The sequence below is a fragment of the Phlebotomus argentipes genome, unplaced genomic scaffold (assembly GCF_947086385.1).
Source record: "Phlebotomus argentipes unplaced genomic scaffold, Phlebotomus argentipes genome assembly contig_39, whole genome shotgun sequence".
NCBI lineage: Eukaryota > Metazoa > Arthropoda > Insecta > Diptera > Psychodidae > Phlebotomus > Phlebotomus argentipes.
Window position 1 is genome coordinate 2,064,171 of NW_026776182.1, and position 20,554 is coordinate 2,084,724.

General features: G+C 38.3%; 3 protein-coding genes across 7 annotated transcripts; 2 read left to right on the top strand and 1 right to left on the bottom strand.

Annotated features, from left to right (window-relative positions):
- Positions 1 to 1,842: 1,842 nt before the first annotated feature.
- On the bottom strand, positions 1,843 to 5,962 carry LOC132263775 (ATP-dependent RNA helicase bel). The gene is made up of 5 exons (XM_059763752.1): positions 5,738 to 5,962; positions 5,013 to 5,236; positions 4,025 to 4,605; positions 2,155 to 3,387; positions 1,843 to 1,957 (listed from the first exon to the last, which is right to left on the bottom strand). The coding sequence occupies exons 1-5, from the start codon at positions 5,780 to 5,782 to the stop codon at positions 1,851 to 1,853; spliced, it is 2,190 nt and encodes a 729-aa protein (XP_059619735.1). The 5' UTR covers positions 5,783 to 5,962; the 3' UTR covers positions 1,843 to 1,850.
- A 77-nt stretch (positions 5,963 to 6,039) lies between these two features.
- On the top strand, positions 6,040 to 7,216 carry LOC132263780 (deoxyhypusine hydroxylase). The gene is made up of 2 exons (XM_059763759.1): positions 6,040 to 6,444; positions 6,508 to 7,216. The coding sequence occupies exons 1-2, from the start codon at positions 6,165 to 6,167 to the stop codon at positions 7,122 to 7,124; spliced, it is 897 nt and encodes a 298-aa protein (XP_059619742.1). The 5' UTR covers positions 6,040 to 6,164; the 3' UTR covers positions 7,125 to 7,216.
- Positions 7,217 to 7,326: 110 nt separating this feature from the next.
- Positions 7,327 to 20,468, top strand: LOC132263687 (probable ubiquitin carboxyl-terminal hydrolase FAF). Of its 5 annotated transcripts, none has more exons than XM_059763585.1 (14): positions 7,327 to 7,451; positions 8,396 to 9,337; positions 9,408 to 10,068; positions 10,169 to 10,426; positions 10,490 to 14,067; positions 14,133 to 14,448; positions 14,515 to 14,668; positions 14,744 to 15,203; positions 15,269 to 15,380; positions 15,445 to 15,587; positions 15,882 to 16,233; positions 16,302 to 17,153; positions 17,429 to 17,743; positions 17,816 to 20,468. In XM_059763585.1, exons 2-14 carry the CDS (start codon positions 8,646 to 8,648, stop codon positions 17,993 to 17,995), a joined length of 8,073 nt encoding a protein of 2,690 aa, XP_059619568.1. In that variant the 5' UTR covers positions 7,327 to 7,451; positions 8,396 to 8,645; the 3' UTR covers positions 17,996 to 20,468. The 5 variants fall into 5 exon arrangements, with proteins under 5 accessions (XP_059619568.1, XP_059619571.1, XP_059619572.1 ...); XM_059763588.1 differs by having other exon boundaries at positions 16,302 to 17,144; XM_059763589.1 differs by having other exon boundaries at positions 15,445 to 15,554.
- The last annotated feature ends 86 nt before the right edge of the window (positions 20,469 to 20,554 follow it).

The window sequence follows — 20,554 nt, forward strand, 5'->3', positions numbered from 1 at the left end:
TAAAATTATTTTGTCCTTTCTCTTCGAATTACAAAAAATTTTTAGTTTTATTTATTAAAATTGTGTGTATTTACTCAGATTAGAGTGAAAATCAATGTTTTTCGCTATAATAAATGCAAGGAAAAATTAAAGAAAAAGATTAAAATTGATTATTATAAAACAATAATAGCAAAAATAATATTTTGCCATCCCTATATTTAGATTTACAGAGAAAGGAAATTATGTTCAATGTTACATAATGTTCTTTAGATCCCATTTATCTATTCAAACAACTTGTTAAGGAATAATTAACTCGCATTAAATTAGAAAATTTCTTCTTTTCTGTTTCTACAAGTTGCAGTCACAGCTTTTACGCGGCACGCAAATTTCTTTATTACACTATTATAATGTTAAGATATTAAATCATTTTTTCACATTATTATAATAATAAAAATATACGTAAAGGATATTTCAATTTAAAATTAAAAGATACACAGAAGAAAACAAACTGAAAATAAACTTCGATGATTTTTGTACTGAAAGAGAAAATCGCTGGAAGAATTTCCGCCGAATTGATTTTTGTTTTTCATTTTAAATCTCCTTTTTGCACACGGAAGAATACACATGTGTTCCATGTGTTCTATCTTGTTCTTCTTTTTAATTTAAAATATAGATCGCGTTTATCACAGTCGTTTGCATATTATAGATTTTTTATCTTACTTAATCCATTTTAAAATCTTTTTTTTGTTTTTTTTTGTGGATTTAAGAAAATAAGCCTTGTTCTGCATTGGTATTCTCAAGGATATTCTTTTTATCATGCAATCTGAAACTGAGTGTGTTCTTAGAAACAGTCCCTTGGCTCACTGTTTTTTTTATATTATTTTAGCATTGTATTTTTTTGTATCTATGCTTTTCGTGCAATTAAGTCTTAAAAACCGGCTGCAACTGCAACGAATTCAGGACAAATATGGGCTATTTTGGGATTTAGCATTCAATTGTCCAAAAAGAAGAATTTGGCGTAAGTAAAATTGCTTTCGCTCTTTCACACTGTTATTTTTATTATTTTATCTTTCATAATTGGGACAGCATAAAACAAGGTAAGACATAAGTCGAAAATTACGTAAATCCGTTCTTAAAATATTTAAGGTGTGGGGCTAATTTGTGGACGAGTGGCTAATTTCACAAATCAACCGACTGACCTTTCTCTTTTGTAATTGTTCGTCTAATTTCTCAGAGTCCGTCTTTTACACAATAAATTCGAAAGATTTTACACACCAACAAAATTTTAAATGTTATTATTACATAATTTATTTCCATTTATAATATTCTATTTCTTTTCTAATCTTACCTTCCTTCAATAGTTCATATAGAGAAATTACTTTGTTTCAACAGTTAATTTAATATACCATTTTCTTCACTCTTTATCGTTAAATTTATTTCTTTTAACTATGTGTTCCTATGTGTTACCTCTATTTTTCGCAATATTTCTTAGTTTTTATGCATCTTCATTCATCAATATATCTTTGCAATAAATAAGTGTAGTAAAATTGAAAATATGAGGGACTCAAGAGGGAGAATTTTAGTTTACAATTTTTCAATTTTAGTATTTAGTTTATTGGAGCTCTTTTGCGGTGAATTTTTTTATTACAATAATTTCCCTTTTTTCATTTCTAGATAGCACAGTTGTATTTTATATTTCTTGTTTTACACATGACAGAAAAACGTTAATTGTAGTAGGTATACTTAAAGTGAATGAGGGAGTAAATAAAGAGATTTTTCTCAGTTGCATTAAAATTGTAATTTTTTCCTATCTCCCTCTCTCTTCATTCTTCTCTGGGCATTTATACAGCCCTTGCGGCATTCGGCGATATTTACTCATTCCACCAGTCGGGACCGGAATTGTTAGAATATGAGTTTCCATAGCTTCCACCGTAATTTCCCCCGCCGCCTCCACCTCCTCCATTGCCATAATAGTTGCCTGAAAATCGTAAATAATGATTACATTATGTAACTACTGACAAAAAAACATTTAAAATGCGATAATATAAGATAAAAATACGATCAGAAAAGATTAAGCCAGTATGCAAACATCATTTGTTCTTGCATAGTTATTTATCATCATTTCTGTAAAAACGCAATGTATACACAAAACAAGAAAGTCTACTGTAAACGTACCGTATCCACCGTGTGGTCCACGAGATCCTCCGGCACTCCGATTAGGCGGTCCACGATTGCCACCGCCAGATTGGGTGCGAAAATCGCGTGATGTGAAGGAATTTCCTCCATAACGACGACCTCCGCCGCCACCTCCGCCACCGCCACGACGACCGCCTGAACGCTCCTGGGTTAGAATTTCCTCAAGAAACTCGGGTACATCCTGCTTAGTTTCCACCAGCAACTCCACTAGATCACCGCAAATATTGCGATTCTTGTCATTGAAGAAGCTCGTTGCAACTCCCAAATTCCCCATACGTCCTGTACGTCCAATTCGATGAACATATTCCTCCACATCGGATGGCAAATCAAAGTTAATGACGTGCTTTACATGTGGAATGTCCAGACCACGTGCAGCCACAGCTGTTGCCACTAGAATAGGACAAGTGCCAGACCGAAAGTACTTAAGGGCATCCTCGCGCTCACGCTGTGTACGATCACCATGAATACTTGTCACTGGATGATCATAACGATGTAGAAAATCCTCAAGAGCGTCGGCACCTTTTTTCGTCTCAACAAAGATAAGTGTGAGACAGTCCTTGGAGTATTCAGGACCATCTTTGAAGGAGCTTAGCAAGTCCAGTAGATAAGACCTCTTGTCGGACTCATTAACCCACAGAATTGACTGTGTGATATTCTCAGAAGTGGAACCCACACGTCCCACGGCCAAAAAGATGTAATTGTGCAGAAAATCACTGGCCAACTCTTGAATAGCCTTGGGGAAAGTGGCTGAGAACATCAGCGTCTGTCGCTCTCCGGTCGGTGGCATATTACTCTGCTCCACAATGCGACGAATCTGTGGCTCAAAACCCATATCGAGCATTCTGTCAGCCTCATCAAGGACCAGGAAACGTATATTATCCAAGCCCACTTTACCACGCGTTATCATGTCTTCCAATCGACCAGGTGTGGCCACAATCAGATGGCATCCACGGTCCAATTCTTGCATTTGCTCACTAGTGTTGTTACCACCATAGAGCACGGCGGGACGCATACGAGCGCGATATGAGAACTTTTTGGCCTCCTCGAAAATCTGAGTAGCCAGCTCACGTGTAGGAGCCAAAACAAGTCCCAGTGGATAGTGCTTTCGTCGATAGTATGAGCGACTGCTGCCACCACTTGGTGGGGTTCCTAAGCCACGCTCATACATTTGATTTAGGATCGGCACCAGAAAGGCCGCCGTTTTGCCCGAACCTGCAATATATATATATATATATATTTATACAAGAAAAGATTGTAAACCTAAGAGATATAAAATTATTCGCGTAAATTACTCTGCTCTAATTGAAAACAATCTCTAGGTTAAAACTTTCACACTTTCACTCCCCATTTTTATCTGAGAAACTAATGGCTTAGGAATTCAAGTATAATATCACGTATATATAAAAATTTTACAAAAGAAAAATAATTTTAACTAGACCAATTGAAGTCAGTGAATTAGAAGTCCATACATAGAAACTTTTGCACTAAAATATCCTTGAATTTCAACATATTTTCATGTAATACTTGTTATCTTATTACGGAAAATCTTTTATCAGAGTATCCGAAAATCATAAAATGCGATATATATAATATATATATATATATATATATATATATATATATATATATATATATATATATATAATATATATATATTTATCAATTTAGAGCAAAGTAATTATATGTACTTATTACTATTACGGAATATTAACATGGTGAGTTTGAATATACATACGCAGAAAAGATAAAACCAAATATGCAAACATAGTATTCTTTCATAAAAGTGTCATTATTGGGATATTCTCTCAAATCAAATCAAATCAAATCAACTCAAAGCAAATCATCTCACCGGTTTGGGCACAAGCCATCAAATCACGACCGCCCAATATAATCGGAATGGCATATTTCTGCACTGGTGTTGGTTTGTCATAGCGTGCCAAATTTATACTATTCCTTATAATCTCTGTCAGCTTGATGTCATCAAAGGATGTGATATGTGGCGGCACATGGCTGCCCGTCGCCTCCACGGGTATGTCTTCGTATTTGTTAAAATTAATACCGGTGTTTGCCGTGCCGAACAACTCCTGTTCGAGATGCTCATCTTTTGGCAGGGGAATGGTGCAATCAACATCGTGGCCGGAGCGTCCACCATTGTCGCCCCCACGCCACTTCCCACCGTATCCTGGACCTCCTCCTTCGCGTGCTGGTGGAGCATCCGGCCAGCGATTGTTGCTGCGTATGGAAGCATCACGCGGTCCTCCACGGACACTGCGCCCCCAATCATCGCTTCTACGGTCGTAAAACTTGGCACCGCCGTTCTGAAAGTTATCTGGCGGTGGAAAATCAGGGCGACGTTTAAAGTTGCCAAAATCCCTGTCACGATCACCACCACGACCGCCAAGTCTACGATTTGCGCCTCCTCCAGACGAACTGAAAGTGGAGAGAAATATTACTTAATATACACTATTTTAGGTGCCCTTTCTTTAATCTATAATTAGTATATGAATGCTTTTCCAGGCTACCCAGATAAATTCCAAATTTTTATCAACAATGTGTCTTGAAAACACTCCAGACAACAATATCAAATTTGTTTTATGAATAGTATGAATAGCCGGAATAGTCCCATCATTCGTCACTATTGTATGCCATCGAGTGAGTCATTTTCTCTAAGGTAATCAACTGTGACACATCTCATATTTCGCTATGTATAAGTTACTGTAAAATGAGGAAAATGAATTCAACGACAATTTAGATATATCGGAGAAATTTTCATCTCCACCGTTTTTCACAGAAGGCACTGTTCCGGAAGAGTACCTAATCAAATTAGTCACACTTACTTCTTATAATCCCGTGGATCGTTACGATATTCCCGCGAATCTGGACCACCGCGAAAGTCACGATCTCTCTCGTATCGATCACGTTGGTCGTAGTGTTGAGAACTACCTCGATCGTAGTCTCCAGAATTAGAGCTTGGATTCTTCTCTCTCAAGTGAGGAATTACATAGATGTCAGGCTTCGGCCCCGAAGGTCCCCGACTTTCATTCAAGTCCAGACCAGCAATCTGTAAGTGGAGGGAGGAAAAAAAGATTATTTGCATTTTGTTTGAAGACATATTAAAAACATAAATGGAATTTCGACATTTAGTTTCTGAGGTAATATCGTTTAAATTACATAATATTATTCTATTGTAAAAAAAATGCAACATTTTACAATCTCAATAAAGAGAAATGTAACGTTAAGTCTGAATAGCTCAAGTAAATTCACAACGCTAATCGCCGATTGAAGTAGATCGCTCACACAAAAGAGAGCACACCAGAAATTCAATGCCCTTTTCACACAATGAGCTTGTATGAATCCGGCAGCCATTTTGATTCTCAAATTCCGTCAAATGCAGACCAATTTAACACGTTCTTTTTGGTTAAATCTCGCGATAATGTGACACTAAAAGCACCACCAACGCACTTGCAAAGTCCTATTTTCTCCTATGTCATCAATTTTACCACATACAAGGCATCGCTTAAAAGAGAAAAATGCGATCGAAGAATGTGGTTCAATGTCATACCTGCTGTTCTAGACTCGTTCCATTTTGGTTAATCGCATTACTCATATTAAAATCACTTCCAATCAGGTCGTTGTGTTGTGAACTTCTTCAAATTGAAAGTTCCACACGATTCTACTGCAAGCCACAAACACGAATGAGTTTCTTTCAATAAATTAAACACAAAGTCAATTTTTTCAGCAGTCCCCAATTTTCGCGATTTTTCACAGAAAGTTCACGATGAGCACTGGGTGATACGTAATTGTGTCCACTAGAGGGCAGTTTGTAGCGACGTCACGCTGACGTGGCCGCCATTTTTCTTGCACCCCACCTAGATTTTCTAGCACTGCGTAAAAGTTGCCAAAACACGTGTGTAATTTTATATATTCCGCCGGATTCTGGGAATTTCAATCAATTAAGGCCAGAGAGGGGACCAATTTAATTTAAAATCATGGTGCAAGTTGAACGAGAGAAAGTCCTCCCTATTGGAAAAGTCTTAAATGACAAGAGTCGTCCTTTAAAAGAGCGTTTTAGGGCACTCTTCACGCTGAGAAATATTGGGGGGCCAGATGCTATTGAATGCATCAATCTGTGTTTCCAGGATGACTCTGCCTTGCTGAAACATGAGTTAGCTTATTGTCTTGGACAGATGCAGGATAAAGCGGCTATTCCGATTCTTGTAAAAGTATTGGAAGATAAGCACCAAGAGCCAATGGTTCGTCACGAAGCAGGTATGAATATCTACAATTCCAATTTTAAAAGGGAATGAAACAATCTTTTGTATGTACTTTCAGCTGAAGCTCTGGGTGCAATAGGGTGCCCGAATGTGATACCAATTTTGGAGAAATACCTCAATGATCCAGTAATTGAAGTAGCAGAGACATGCGAAATAGCATTAGGACGAGTGAAATGGATAGGGCAAAAAGAAGATTTAACAGACGACAATCCTTTTTCATCAGTGGATCCTACTCCCCCATTAGCATCAAAGAACGTGGCTGAACTAAAATCAATTTTATTGGATGAATCATCATCGCTCTTCAACAGATATCGTGCAATGTTCAGTTTGCGAAACCTCCGAACTGAAGAGAGCATCTTGGCTCTCTCAGCAGGTCTGAAAGGAAACAGTGCTCTGTTCAGACATGAGATAGCCTTTGTTCTTGGACAACTCCAAGAGCCATGCAGTATTCCCTTCCTGGCGGAAAACCTCCGAGATACTGTTGAGAATGAGATGGTGAGGCACGAATGTGCTGAAGCTCTTGGAGCAATTGCCACTGAAGATTGTATTGGAATCCTGAAGGAATATCTGATGGACGAAAAGATAGTTGTCAAGGAGAGCTGCGAAGTGGCCCTGGATCTCTGTGAATATGAGAACAGCCCAGAATTTCAGTATGCAAATTTTCTTAAAAACTAAATGAGGAGAGTCTATTAATGTATGTAATGTGTTTAATATGAACATATTTCAATTATATTACATTATTATTAAAATCTACCGATTATATCCAATGCAATTTTTCTTGCTGTTTTTTCTCACCTTATCAAGGCTATTTACAGTGTAGCAACGAGTGTTTCGTGAATTCGGCGTTAATCGGTCCGGAAACTTCACATTGATCACAGCGACTCTGGTGGAAATAAAAATATATTTACATTGACATTTCGTATTCCAAGAAAAATAATTTTAGTGATTTTTTTTAGATTTTAGTAAGTGATTAATTAGTGAATCGTCTATAAATAGAAGAAGGTGAATTGTCTACAGTTAATGAAAGTAAAATTGCACGGATACCCATCACAGCACCGCAGCAGTCCCATAATTTTCCACTGTCTTGGTCGCCATTTTGTCTGGCCGGCTGAGAAAAGTTGGAAAATTTTCCTATATTTTGTCCAATATCAGCCGATTCAGTGTGGCGGAAGTGTATATTGTATATGTTTCGGGCAGCTATGGTTGTTGTATTGCCAAGAACAATAATTTGATAGTAAAACCAATAATTTTCATGGGAAAAAAGACTTTATAGATCATCAGTGACATTTGGGCGCTGTTCGATTCTTTTGCGTCTCGATATCTTATTCACTCGTCAGCTGGACGAACGCCTTTGTTTCTCTTCCGTTCGCCATTTCACCACCCTCAACGCACAATTCAGCAAATTTTTGTGCAATTCAGATCCGTTCCATTATTCCCATGGACTAGGTAACTCGATCAGTGTCAAGTGCGATGCGCCCCAGTGCGCCCCAAGATCTTGATGCACGTTGGAACCGGTTGTAATGGGAGTCACAATGATTGCGGGAAGGAACAGGAGATGTAATGTTATGTCACTTAATTGGCTTTAGGGGGAGTAAAGGATTGATAGGAAAGTGCCCAAATATTATTTCGTGCTTTTATTATAGAATGTAAAAAGGTTTGCCACAGTAAGGGACTATTATTCATATCATTCAACATGACATTCTTATATTTTCCTAATAATTCGCAAAATATCAATCACTTTCCGGAAACCCTGGTGAACTATAGGCAGCAAGTCTACAGGAAGAACTGCAGAACATATTCCTTTAAGATAAAATTACATTATATAACATATTCTTGAACATATTGGATGTTTTTGTTTATGAGCCTTTTCGTATACATTTTTAACCCCTCTTACTAGTTTGTGATGAAATAATAGATATTAATGGAAGATTTACTCTCTTCTACAGCAATTTGTAAGTCGATGTGTTGGTATAATGTGAAGGTGGAGTTTCAAATCAAAGCGAGGCAAAACCCGTAGATATACTGGAAATACATCAAATAGGAGTACGGAAGGATAGATCGCAAGGAATCAAAAGTTGAAGACGAAAACTTCTGATAGTGTTGGCGTGAGAGAGTGAGAAGGACGAAAAAGTGCTTTGGCGAAGAGGAGTGAGGTGAAGAAAGCTTTTGAAAATTAGCTGGCTGAAGAAAACCGAAATGACGTATGATACTCGCGGAAGAACATCGGATCAGCAACAATCTCATCCGGCACAGGTAGATGGGGGAAGCAGTACGCAGGGTGGTTCGACGGGGGCCACGGAGCAAGGTCCTCAACAGACAATGAGTGCCCCAAACAGCGAAACGGATACATTGACGCCAGAAGAGTTAATCGCGTCATTCCCGCTAGCGAAACTCAACTCCTTGACCACGAAGATTTCTAGCGCGAGATGGGTGGTTCCAGTTTTACCTGAGCAGGAATTAGAGTGTCTTTTGAACGCTGCCATAGCACTTACGAACGTTGGGGTTGACCACGACTGTGAACCATGCATGAGATTCTACAAAGATGGCCTCACTACATCCTTCATGAAGATTCTTACAGACGAAGCAGTGAACTCATGGAAATACAACATTCACTATTGTATACTCATGTCATGTGGAAAGCTTTTGCAGCTCACAGCACTGCACATGAAACGAGACAATCCGTATTTGCTAGATCTTCTGGCCGTAGTACTCGATCCGGACAACAAATTCAATACTTTCAACTCATCACGTCAGCAAGAGATTTACATGCCTGGACCTAACATGACAGGTCTCCAATCTACAACTTGGGGCAACATGGAGGAAGTATTTGCTACATCACCCCCAGAACCGAGGAATCCAAGAGGATGGCTTGTCGATTTACTCAATAGGTGAGTAGTTGAATCAATGAATATATCTTTATTTTGATTTTAATTGTCAACTATAATAATTTTCTTGTAGGTTTGGCCAATTGGGTGGCTTTGATAATTTGTTGGACAGGTTCAATACTGGGATAGCACTGCTGAAGAAGCCTGCCTCATCCGAGGATATGCATATGTCATCGGGCGGCAATACATCTTCATTGAGTCTGAGTGATGATTCGACAAAAATGAAAACGTCTACGGTGTCATCAAGTGGAACTAATAGCACGAGTACGAGTCTCGTTCTGGAGGATAACAACAAAATCACTCTGCCCTTGATTCATGCTTTAGTCCGACCCTTCGGACAATGCTACGAGCTCCTGACAATTCCAACTATTGAGAAGTATTTCATGCCAATTTGGGGTGTTGTACTTGAACTGCTCGATGGTTTGACGGATGATGAGTTGAAGAAGGAAGCAAAACCAGAGGGGCGAAGTGACTCCATAAATGGAATTGTTAGGGCAGCGCGTTGTCTGGCCAGCAGATTGCCCAATCAGGAGAATTTGATTAAGGAACTCGAGATGTTTCGTCTGAAAATGATCTTGAGATTGTTGCAAGTGTCCAGCTTCAACGGCAAGATGAACGCACTGAATGAAATCAATAAGGTTCTCAGCACCGTGGCTTACTATCCGCACAGAAATCAAGGTCCACACTTGCAGCAAGATGATGAAATGGATTGGCTGACGGCAGAAAAAATGGCTGTGAGTATTATTTATCGATAGCATCAACTTCATAATATGCATACATAATTTCCAGAAAGTGTTACTTCAAAATTATAATTGAAACAATATTTCATTTCAGAAATGGATCAAGGACACCGATGTATTAGGCATAGTGTTGAAAGATTCACTTCATCAACCACAGTATGTAGAGAAACTGGAGAAGATACTTCGCTTTCTTATCAAGGAGAAATCTCTTACATTGGAGGATCTCAATGCTATGTGGCGTGCTCAGGCGGGAAAACATGAGGCTATTGTGAAAAATCTACATGATTTATTAGCTAAATTAGCCTGGGACTTCAATGCTGAACAACTTGACTATCTCTTTGATTGCTTTCAGGTAAAATTAACTTTCTATTCCTACTTGAAAAAAATATTAGATTGATATTGATTGGTGTTACAGGCAAGCATGACGACTGCCAATAAGAAACAACGAGAACGACTTCTTGAGCTCATCCGACGTTTAGCAGAAGATGACAAAAACGGTGTAATGGCGAACAAAGTGCTGAAACTGTTCTGGACACTGGCTCACAGCGCTGAAGTGCCACCAGAAGTGCTTGATCAGGCATTAGCGTCTCATGTGAAAATTTTGGACTATAGTTGCTCGCAGGAAAGAGATGCTCAGAAGCAAGTGTGGCTAGCAAAATGTGTGGAAGAGTTAAAATCATCAGAGAATTGGGCATTGCCTGCATTGCGATTGATCCGTGAGATTTGCTGTCTATATGAAGCCACTGCTAATCATCAGCCCCGTCAACAACAGTGTTTGAATAGGCAACATGTGATTGAGAGACTTCAGAATGAGCACACACTCGTTATACTGGTCACCCACAGTTTGACCACTTACATGGATCGCGTGAGAACATTGGCAAAAGAGAATGTTGACTTGGATCCAACAACGCTTATTCTAGATGGAAGGTATCCACACCCACAACAATTGCAGGAGCGCCTTGATTTCCTCAAGTTTCTACTGAAGGATGGCCAATTATGGCTGTGTGCTGATCAGGCGGAGCAAATATGGAATTGCTTGGCGGTGAATGCAGCATTTCCAAGTGACCGAGAGGAATGCTTTCGCTGGTTTGGCAAGTTGATGGGTGATGAGCCTGATCTAGATCCAGGCATCAATAAGGATTTCTTTGAGAAGAATCTTCTCCAACTCGATCCACAATTCCTCACAGAGAGTGGCATAAAGTGTTTTGAGCGTTTTTTCAAGGCGGTTAATTCCAAAGAACTGAAACTGCAAGCCAAATACCGTGGCTATGTACTCGATGACGAGGATCTTATTGGTAAGGATTACCTATGGCGTGTTATTACGACTGGTGGTGAGGACATTGCGTGCAAAGCAATTGAGTTATTAAAAGAGGTGTCTACAGCCTTAGGGCCTCGGCTGCAGGCCATGGTTGCTATTTTCCATGAAAATTTCATTGACGAGTGCTGTGATCGACTGCGATCTCATTATGACAATGTGTTGCAAGTGAATAAGATCATTGAAGATGTGGTGAAACAAAACGAAGACTGCAATGATATTAAAGCAATGAGGATGTGTGAGGCGGACAAGATGTGTCGGGTGATTCGAGTACTACAGGAGTACATCAAAGAGTGCGATCGGTCGTTTAATGGTGATCGATACTATTTGCCACTGAGCCGAGCTTGTCGCGGGAAATACTTGAATCTATACATTAGATTCCAAAACCCTGGGCGGCAAATTGATGATATGGAGATAATAACGCATAGCAATGAGACTGTAGCTGCGTTTAAAAGGAATTTATTGAAAAGGATCAAAGGTACATCCCTAACCAGTATCAAGGTGGACCTCTACTACAGCAGTGGTGAACTGATTGAGGTGGCTGATGATCGTAGTCCATTATCGCATTTTATGTTGGTGGAAAAGACTATGCTAACAGCCAAGCTCACACCAATGGGTGTTGGTATGGCAAGTTCACCTGACAGTTCGAGTGATAGTAGCACAGGATCACCACCAAGACCATGTCCTGATATGACACGACTTGAGTCAGAGGCATCACTGCCTGGTGTGATAATATCACAAAAGCTGCAGTACATGGTCTTCTTTCTCAAATTGTATCAGCTGGGCAGTGATATGGAGCACAACATGCTGCGTGAGTGTAGCCTTCTGCTTCACCTACTACCCTTGGATAGATTCACCATGCAGCAACTCGAGACAATGTGTAACATTCGCATTGAAGCAATCATCAGCAGCAACAGTGGCGATCAGCAGAGTATCAACAGTGAACTCTCAGTGGCTGAAGAACAACCGACCCTTGAGTCAATGTTTTTACACGCAACACCCGCTCAAGTACTATATAATCTAGAAGTACTCCATGCTATGCTTATTCCTGCATTGGAACCCCTTAGTGAAGTGACACTTCGTCTTCAGTCAATGTGGCTTCACTCTGGTGTGGCACACTTCATATTGGAACTGCTAACGAAGAACAACTTCCTTCCCAACACTGATATGAACACGAAGCGAGCAGCATTTCAATGTGTATTGCGGTTGGCAAAGCTCTTTCTCTACATTGTAGGCTGTGTTCTTAGTCGAGTTGGTGATGAACCAGTTACGACTACACATGTTGATGGCGCTCGCAGTCAGGTGGAAATTCTCAAGCAACTGCTGACCACCATCTCGGGAAACTCAGAGCAGACTCTGAAGACAATTGCTGCCAAGTTGGCCCACAGTCTAGCTGAAGAGATGCTTTCGGCTGGTCAACAGGGTGATATATGCCGTCGTCTCTTCGGTTCGGCACTTCAATGGTCCCTTCCTGATATGGCAACCATCAAGGCTATTGTTCATCTTGCCTGGGCAGCATCGTGTGGATGCCTCAATAAACTTAACGTGTCGTCGTCATTTACACCCGAGAGCACAATGCCTGAATCTATGGACTTCACCGTATGCAAGGAAGCACTGGAAGTGCTTACAATTTCACTGGTCCTTAATCCTAATGCAACAGAGGCCCTCAATCACCACGATATGGCGTGGCCAAAATTCATCACGAGTTTGGTGCTCATGAACCCGTCGCGTCACGTCCGGAAGGTTGCGTCTGAGAAGCTTTTCTTAATATGCACATATTGTGCAACAGACAGGCGACCATTCAGCAACATGGTGATACTTCTCGTGGGATCCATTCACTCGGTCGTGCCACAGTATTCATCTACATGTGCTGAATTTTTTCAACTCCTGTGCCGCATTCTTAACTACGGATGCCTCTACAGTTGGCCATTGCCTGTGAGTGATGTCCTCTTCTCGCAAGAGATCACTTGGCTGCGCTCCATTCGCACAACCGTAAAGCAAACGGGTGAAACACAAGTGCATGAGGATCTGTTAGAGGGTCATTTGAATCTGGCCAAGGAACTTATGTTTTACTTATCGTCAGAATCAAAATCACGCCTAAATTCGCTTATACAGGAGCTTGTGGATGACTTCCTATTTCCTGCCTCGCGACAGTACCTTGCAATGAGACGTAATGAGCTCATCCCCGAATACAGTGGTCCACCTCCCGTCTGTCGAAGTTCACATACAATCGCTGCCGCATGTGAACTCCTTGTGGCTTTGTGCCAGAATTCCGTACCCAACATGAAGCTCCTGGTCAACACGCTTATGGACATGTTTTGTTCCGATACAGAACCCTTGCGCGAATGGGAGTACTTGCCACCGGTAGGACCACGATCCACGAAGGGATTTTGTGGTCTGAAAAATGCTGGCGCGACGTGCTATATGAATTCAGTTTTGCAGCAACTTTACATGGTGCCATCAATTCGACTTGGTATCCTCTCAGCTGATGGCGCATGCACAGATCCCAATGAAGATTTCAGTGGTGACACTGATTCTGCTGAAATTGTCACGGATGACGAGAACAATAGACGAAACTATCACATTGGAATACTTAAACATGTTCAGGCAATTTTTGCCCATCTGGGACACAGTGCTCTCCAATTCTACGTTCCACGTGGTCTGTGGACACATTTCAAGTAAGTATCACACGAGATATCATAGCTGTAAATGCATTTGTTTAATACTTTATTTCTTTCCTCAGATTGCAAGGTGAACCAGTAAATTTGCGCGAGCAACAGGATGCTGTTGAGTTTTTCATGTCACTCTTTGAAAGCCTTGATGAAGGTTTAAAAGCTTTGGGACATCCACAATTAATGGGCGCTACATTGGGTGGATGTTTCAGTGATCAGAAAATATGTCAAGAATGTCCACATCGATACTCCAAGGAGGAACCATTCAGTGTCTTCAGTGTTGACATAAGAAACCACAGTTCTCTCACTGATTCATTGGAACAGTACGTGAAGGGGGAATTACTCGAAGGTGCAGATGCTTATCATTGTGATAAATGTGATAAAAAGGTATTTATTTGGAAGGCAAAATCAAATGTTATATAAAATATTTTTAATCCGCTTGATTTCTTACAGGTGGTAACAGTTAAAAGACTTTGTGTTCGCAAATTGCCACCAGTGTTAGCGATTCAACTAAAAAGATTTGAATACGATTATGAGCGTGTATGTGCGATAAAATTCAATGATTACTTTGAATTTTCGCGAACACTTGACATGGAGCCTTATACAGGTGAGTGAAAATACTTATACATAGCTAACTGATCATTCTGCCATAAATATAAACGTTATAAAAAATTCCTAATAGTGTCTGGACTGGCTAAAATCGAGGGGGAAGTGATTGAAGTTGATGACCACGCCGATGATCAGCCGGTAACGACAAAATATCAGTTGACGGGAATCGTTGTGCACAGTGGACAAGCATCAGGAGGTCACTATTTCAGCTATATTTTGCATCGCGATCCAGCAACGGGCAAGGAGAAGTGGTATAAATTCGACGATGGGGAAGTGAGTGAATGTAAAATGCACGAAGATGAAGAGATGAAAACGCAATGCTTCGGTGGCGACTATATGGGCGAAGTGTACGATAACAACTTGAAAAGGATGCAGTACCGTCGGCAAAAGCGGTGGTGGAATGCATACATGCTTTTCTACACACGCTGCGATCAAGCACCCATCGAGCAAAAGGCAAGCATTGAACAACTGTCCTTATCAGACAGTCGAAACTGCGTCCTACCAATGCCAGACCCAATCGAGAAAAGTGTTAGGTAATTGACTCACCTTATTAATTACCTTATTATCCCCTATATATAATTTGATGACTTTCTCCTAGGTCACAAAACATAAGATTTCTTCACACCAGGAGTTTCTTTTCACCCGAATTCTTCAACTTCATCCTCAAGCTGGTGAATTGTAGTGTGCCATCGCCGAGATCAGAAAAAATAGTAGGTTGATTGTTTGGTATCAAATTGTGCAACTCTCAAAATCATTTTTTATTCTTTTTTATAGACGCCACATGCGGAAGAACTTTTGCTGCTTGGTGTTCAATTAGCGTCTCAATTTCTATTCCACTCTGGTTTTCGTACGAAAAAAACACTACGTGGTGCTGCTATTGATTGGTATGAAGAATTAAAAATACCCGTGTCCATATGGTAGGCTTTTCTCATCTTTCGTTACTTTTATTTCTTATATATCTATTTTTGCGATTGGGAATTTGCTGCAAATTGAATTGTTCTATGTTAGTTTCTTTAGGAAAACTCTAATTTTCTTAAATTACCATTTTGATTTGTTCTTTTAATCAATTATAATTTCGGGTGTATTTAATGTTAAATTCATTTGCTAATTCATAATCGCATATAATCATCCATCTCATTTGCGTAAAATCAATTGTTGATGGGAATACAAGGGATCATAATTCAATGTTTTATTTATTTTTTGTATTATAGGTATGATTCTCTGTGTCAACATGTGCGCCATTCGACAGTTGTGAGGACTTGGTTTGCTCAGAATGCCCTCCTGAATCCTCCAACGCGACTTGCTGAGTACATTTTGATCGCTCCATCGCCAGAAGTAAGAGCAGTTTTTGTGAAGTTGGTCGTCTTCTTCTGCCATTTCGCCATCAACGACGAGCCGATTCCGGGTTTTGAGGGCTCAAATTTATGTGAACAAGTACTCATAAATGTGCTGTCCCTCCTAAAAGGTGAAGTGGCTGAGCACGGGAAACATCTTCCACATTACTTCAGTCTGTTTTGCATGTATGCGGGTTTAGGCCAGCAAGAGAAGCATCAATTACTAAAGGTAATTATCTACTTTTGATATATTTCTGTAATATGTAACCAATATTCAAATCTTATAATTTTTTACAGCTGAATGTTCCGGCAATTTTTATGCAAGTGGCTCTGGATGATGGACCTGGACCTCCAATTAAGTACCAATACCCAGAATGGAGCAAACTTCATCAGGTAGTGTCACACCTGGTGCGATGTAGTGATGTCTCCAGTCGTTGTACAAGTTCTAAAAATGAAAGTGGCGTTCGTCCCCAGCCGAATCCTTATCTGGAGCCAAATATTCCGTCAGAGAATCTAGTGCCACTCTCTCAGGATGCGTGTGAATATTTGTTTGGACGAACGACATATGTGAAGAAGGTGATTGAGGACACAAATGTGGGCGAGGAGGGACTGAAACTACTGCAGTATTGTAGTTGGGAGAATCCCCATTTTTCTCGCACCGTCCTCTCAGAATTGATGTGGCAATGCGGATTTGCCTATTGGCACGATATGCGTCATCATACAGAGCTCTTGCTTAATATACTTTTAATGGAAGACTCTTGGCAACACCATCGAATTCACAACGCGCTTATGGGTGTGACGGAAGAACGTGAAGGGTTGTTAGACACTATAATGCGATCGAAGATTCACTACCAGAAGAGAGCATATCAGATCATAAAGTGCTTAGTGCAACTTTTCAGACGTAGTTCAGTAGCTCATAATATGTTGAGCAGCAATGCAAAGTTGACCCGACAGTGGACGGACGCTGTAGAATGGCTACAAGACGAACTAGAAAGAACACGTAGTGGAGGTGGCCAATACAACTACAGCTCTTGGTCACCACCGGCTCAGAGCAACGACAGTACTAATGGCTATATGCTAGAACGATCTCAATCTGCGAAGAATGTTCTCCAGACAGCAGTTGAACTCTTTCCAGAAGAGGTGAGTGAGGTGTGTATATGTATATTTAATTTTATTAGTAATTATAATGCATGCAAAATGAAATATTTAGGTATAATAATTTTTAATATGGTGTTCTATTTATTTCGAACTATTACGTAAATATAACTCTTAGTCTCTATTATCACAGAAATGATTATACCTCTGATGTATAAAATGTTATTCGCTTGTGGCTCATCATGCCTTTACACATTGTTTTTATTTATATTGTACTTCTTTGTCTTAAATCTATAATTATGAAATTACTCATGTTATTTACATTTCAGGAGCAAGATGAACCGATTATTGTCCAAGGAGGGGATGCAGATGTAGGACCACTCGACGAGATGAATAAGACAAACGTTGTGCCAGTTTCAGAAGTGTCTGATCCACTGCGAAAGGACGATGAGGCGACGACTCCCGCTACGGGGGTGGTACTATCTTCGGTGACTGTAAGCAAAACTAATTCAACATCTACCACCACGGCTTCGACTGTCATGGTGAAGACAGACACTGTAAAGACGGAGATGAATGATAGTGAAACAGACGTATCAGTAATCCTGAGTCAAGGCATAAATCAAATGCGCGTCTCCTCTAATCAGGTGAGTGAGACACTTAAGGAAATCCAGGGACATTTGACTCTAATTAGTGACTTCTTCCCACCGCGGTTTCAGTCGCAGAGTGGAATTGAAGGTAGCGAGTCAACAACCAGTGGTGGTCAAAAAGTTCTCAGTCCCTTCGGACAAATGCTGCAGAATGCAATGCCCTCCACACCAAGTGGAAGCTCCACGATCACTACTGTCACTACAAGTTCAGGCGTAAATGCGTCAAAACAAAAGTTTGAGCAGACATAAAAATGAAATAATAATGACGTTAGAACGGAGTCATAAAATAGTTGAAGATCCTTTTCCAATGAAGAAAAATTATAATAATATAATTATGATGAGTGTGACAGAATAGAAGGAAAAGCGCTTGTGTATTAGCTTTTTGAACTGGATCATTTGTTTGTTTAATTTTCTTTGTTCACAATGGCATAACTGAAATTATTATTTTCTCATTATCTGATTTTGAAAAACCATGAAATAACCATTAATGTTTTTATATAAAAATGAATATGCCTAAAATATGATTGCAAAAGTTTTCTCTTTGCATATTTTCTTTATTGTGTCTTTTCCCGAAATAATTTTTGCTAAAAAACAAAATATAAGAGATGATCAAAATTATGTTTTGCTTTTATTAATTTGTAAGTGAGAGAGAAATAAGAGTGCAAAAGATCTCCTCTATTTTAACATGTTAAGTAGGAAAATGAAATACATATTGTGGCATTACTCACGATACTACAAAAATAGTAAATAATTCAAATATCTTTGAGAAAACATCCTTCATAACAAGATAAAAAAAAATTTCTATATGAATTCTTACAGTTCTGATTTTTTCAATTGTTGAAGTTTTGATTTATTAATAAATAGAAGAAAGACAAATCGATATATTCGCTGGTTGAAGGGAAACGTATCTTGAGGCTAGAAATGAAAATTTTCCTTTACATATTTTCTTTATGTTTTGTCATAATAATTGAATTAAATTTTCATTTGTAATAAATTATATCTAAAGAGATCCTTTGGTAAACATATTCTGTGAGCAATGCAGCAATTAAATTACATTTGCTGCATACAATTATATACACAAATATATATTTATAATTGAAGTAGTATTACGATGAACAACAGCACTTATAGCTTATGTTGTTATTTCTTCTTTTCATTTCCCGTCTTTAGTGAGTAAAACAGTTGAAATAATTCAAGGTTCTGTCGTATAAAATGGAGATATAGGACAAAGATAAAGAATACTTCATTGAAGTTATGTATAACATTAAAGATTAATTTAATAAATTAACAATTAATGCTACTAACATAATTGAAAGCCAAAAACAATAGTTCTGTACATATATTTGATAGAAAAAGATGCAAAGGGATTTACCTAAATCACCGGATAAATATTAAAGCAATCAAAGAGCATAACTTACTCACTTAAGCTCGCATGACTGCTATAAAGGATAAAAATGATGGGGACATTGGAATGACAATGTTTGTTTTAATTTCTTTAGATATTTATTGTTTACCTCAAGAGTCGTGTAGTCAAGAAGAAGAACAAGGGAAGAGCGATAAAATTAAAGGAACAAGTATATTGATGTGATTTTAAGTTTTTTCGCGCATTTAAACTTTTATAACAATGATGATAAAATTTATATATAGAAAATTTACATACATATATGAATTATTTAATCAACAAGAAACGAGAGAGAAGTACTAAAATATAAATTGGTATGTAAACTCATTTTTATATAAATGAATTAAAAATGCTATATGAATGCTATGGAGAAGTAAAGTATTTTTTAATGAAAACTGATGTATAGACAGAGAGTAAAGTTTTACAAGAACAACATTTTGTGTGTATCATCTCGGCATGAAAGAAGAAAGTAATTATAAAAATGAAATTATTCGGGTGGCAAAAATTGAGAATAGAAACGAAGTAAACTAATCTTACATAAATTGTTTTATATGATAACGCAAGTAAGTCAAACAGACATCAGTGAATAATTTATGAAGAGAATTGTATTGCAATTTGTAAGATTCACAAAGAAATACTAGAAATTAATTGATTTATATGGAATACTCCATATTGTGACACTTTTGGGAAGAGGCGAGAAGAAATAATAACGATACGAGAATATGGAAACATAATTTTTGCTATTCGCACTACCAAACTTATATATTATAGATACATATATAAAACTTTAATGAATAATACTAATAAATGTATTTAAAAAGGATCATAAAGTAAAATAAATAACCAACTCTTTAAAACAAATAACAAAAGTAAGAAAGCTTTCAGAGAAGCATATTATTTTACTAATGAGAAATGATGAAACATTTCCTAAAAACCCTAAAAACAAGAAATAATTGAATGAAAAGTGCTTAAGAATTTTTTTACATATAATAGTTGAAAAATATTTGAATTAATGATGCGATTGGGAAGGTAAAACCAATTATAACTGTACATAAATGTGCATAAACATTTACTTATATATCTATTATTATTTATAATCTCTGATAATAGAACTGTTGGATATTTCTATAAAGAAAAAAAATTACTGCTACACAGTTCATTAAAATCAATTGAAGGATTTCCACTTTTTCCTTTTTGTAATCACCGACGAAAGACGTATTCTCTCATGAGACAATTGAATGATTATACTACATACTAATTCCAGATGATCACAATAAGAAAAAAAACTAGTACTGAAAAGTGAAATTCAAAAGAAAGAAATGTGAAATTTAGGAGAGAAAATGTTAAATGGAGTAATTAATAATTTACCTAAAGCAAAATAAAAAAAAGTGAATACGAATAAAAAA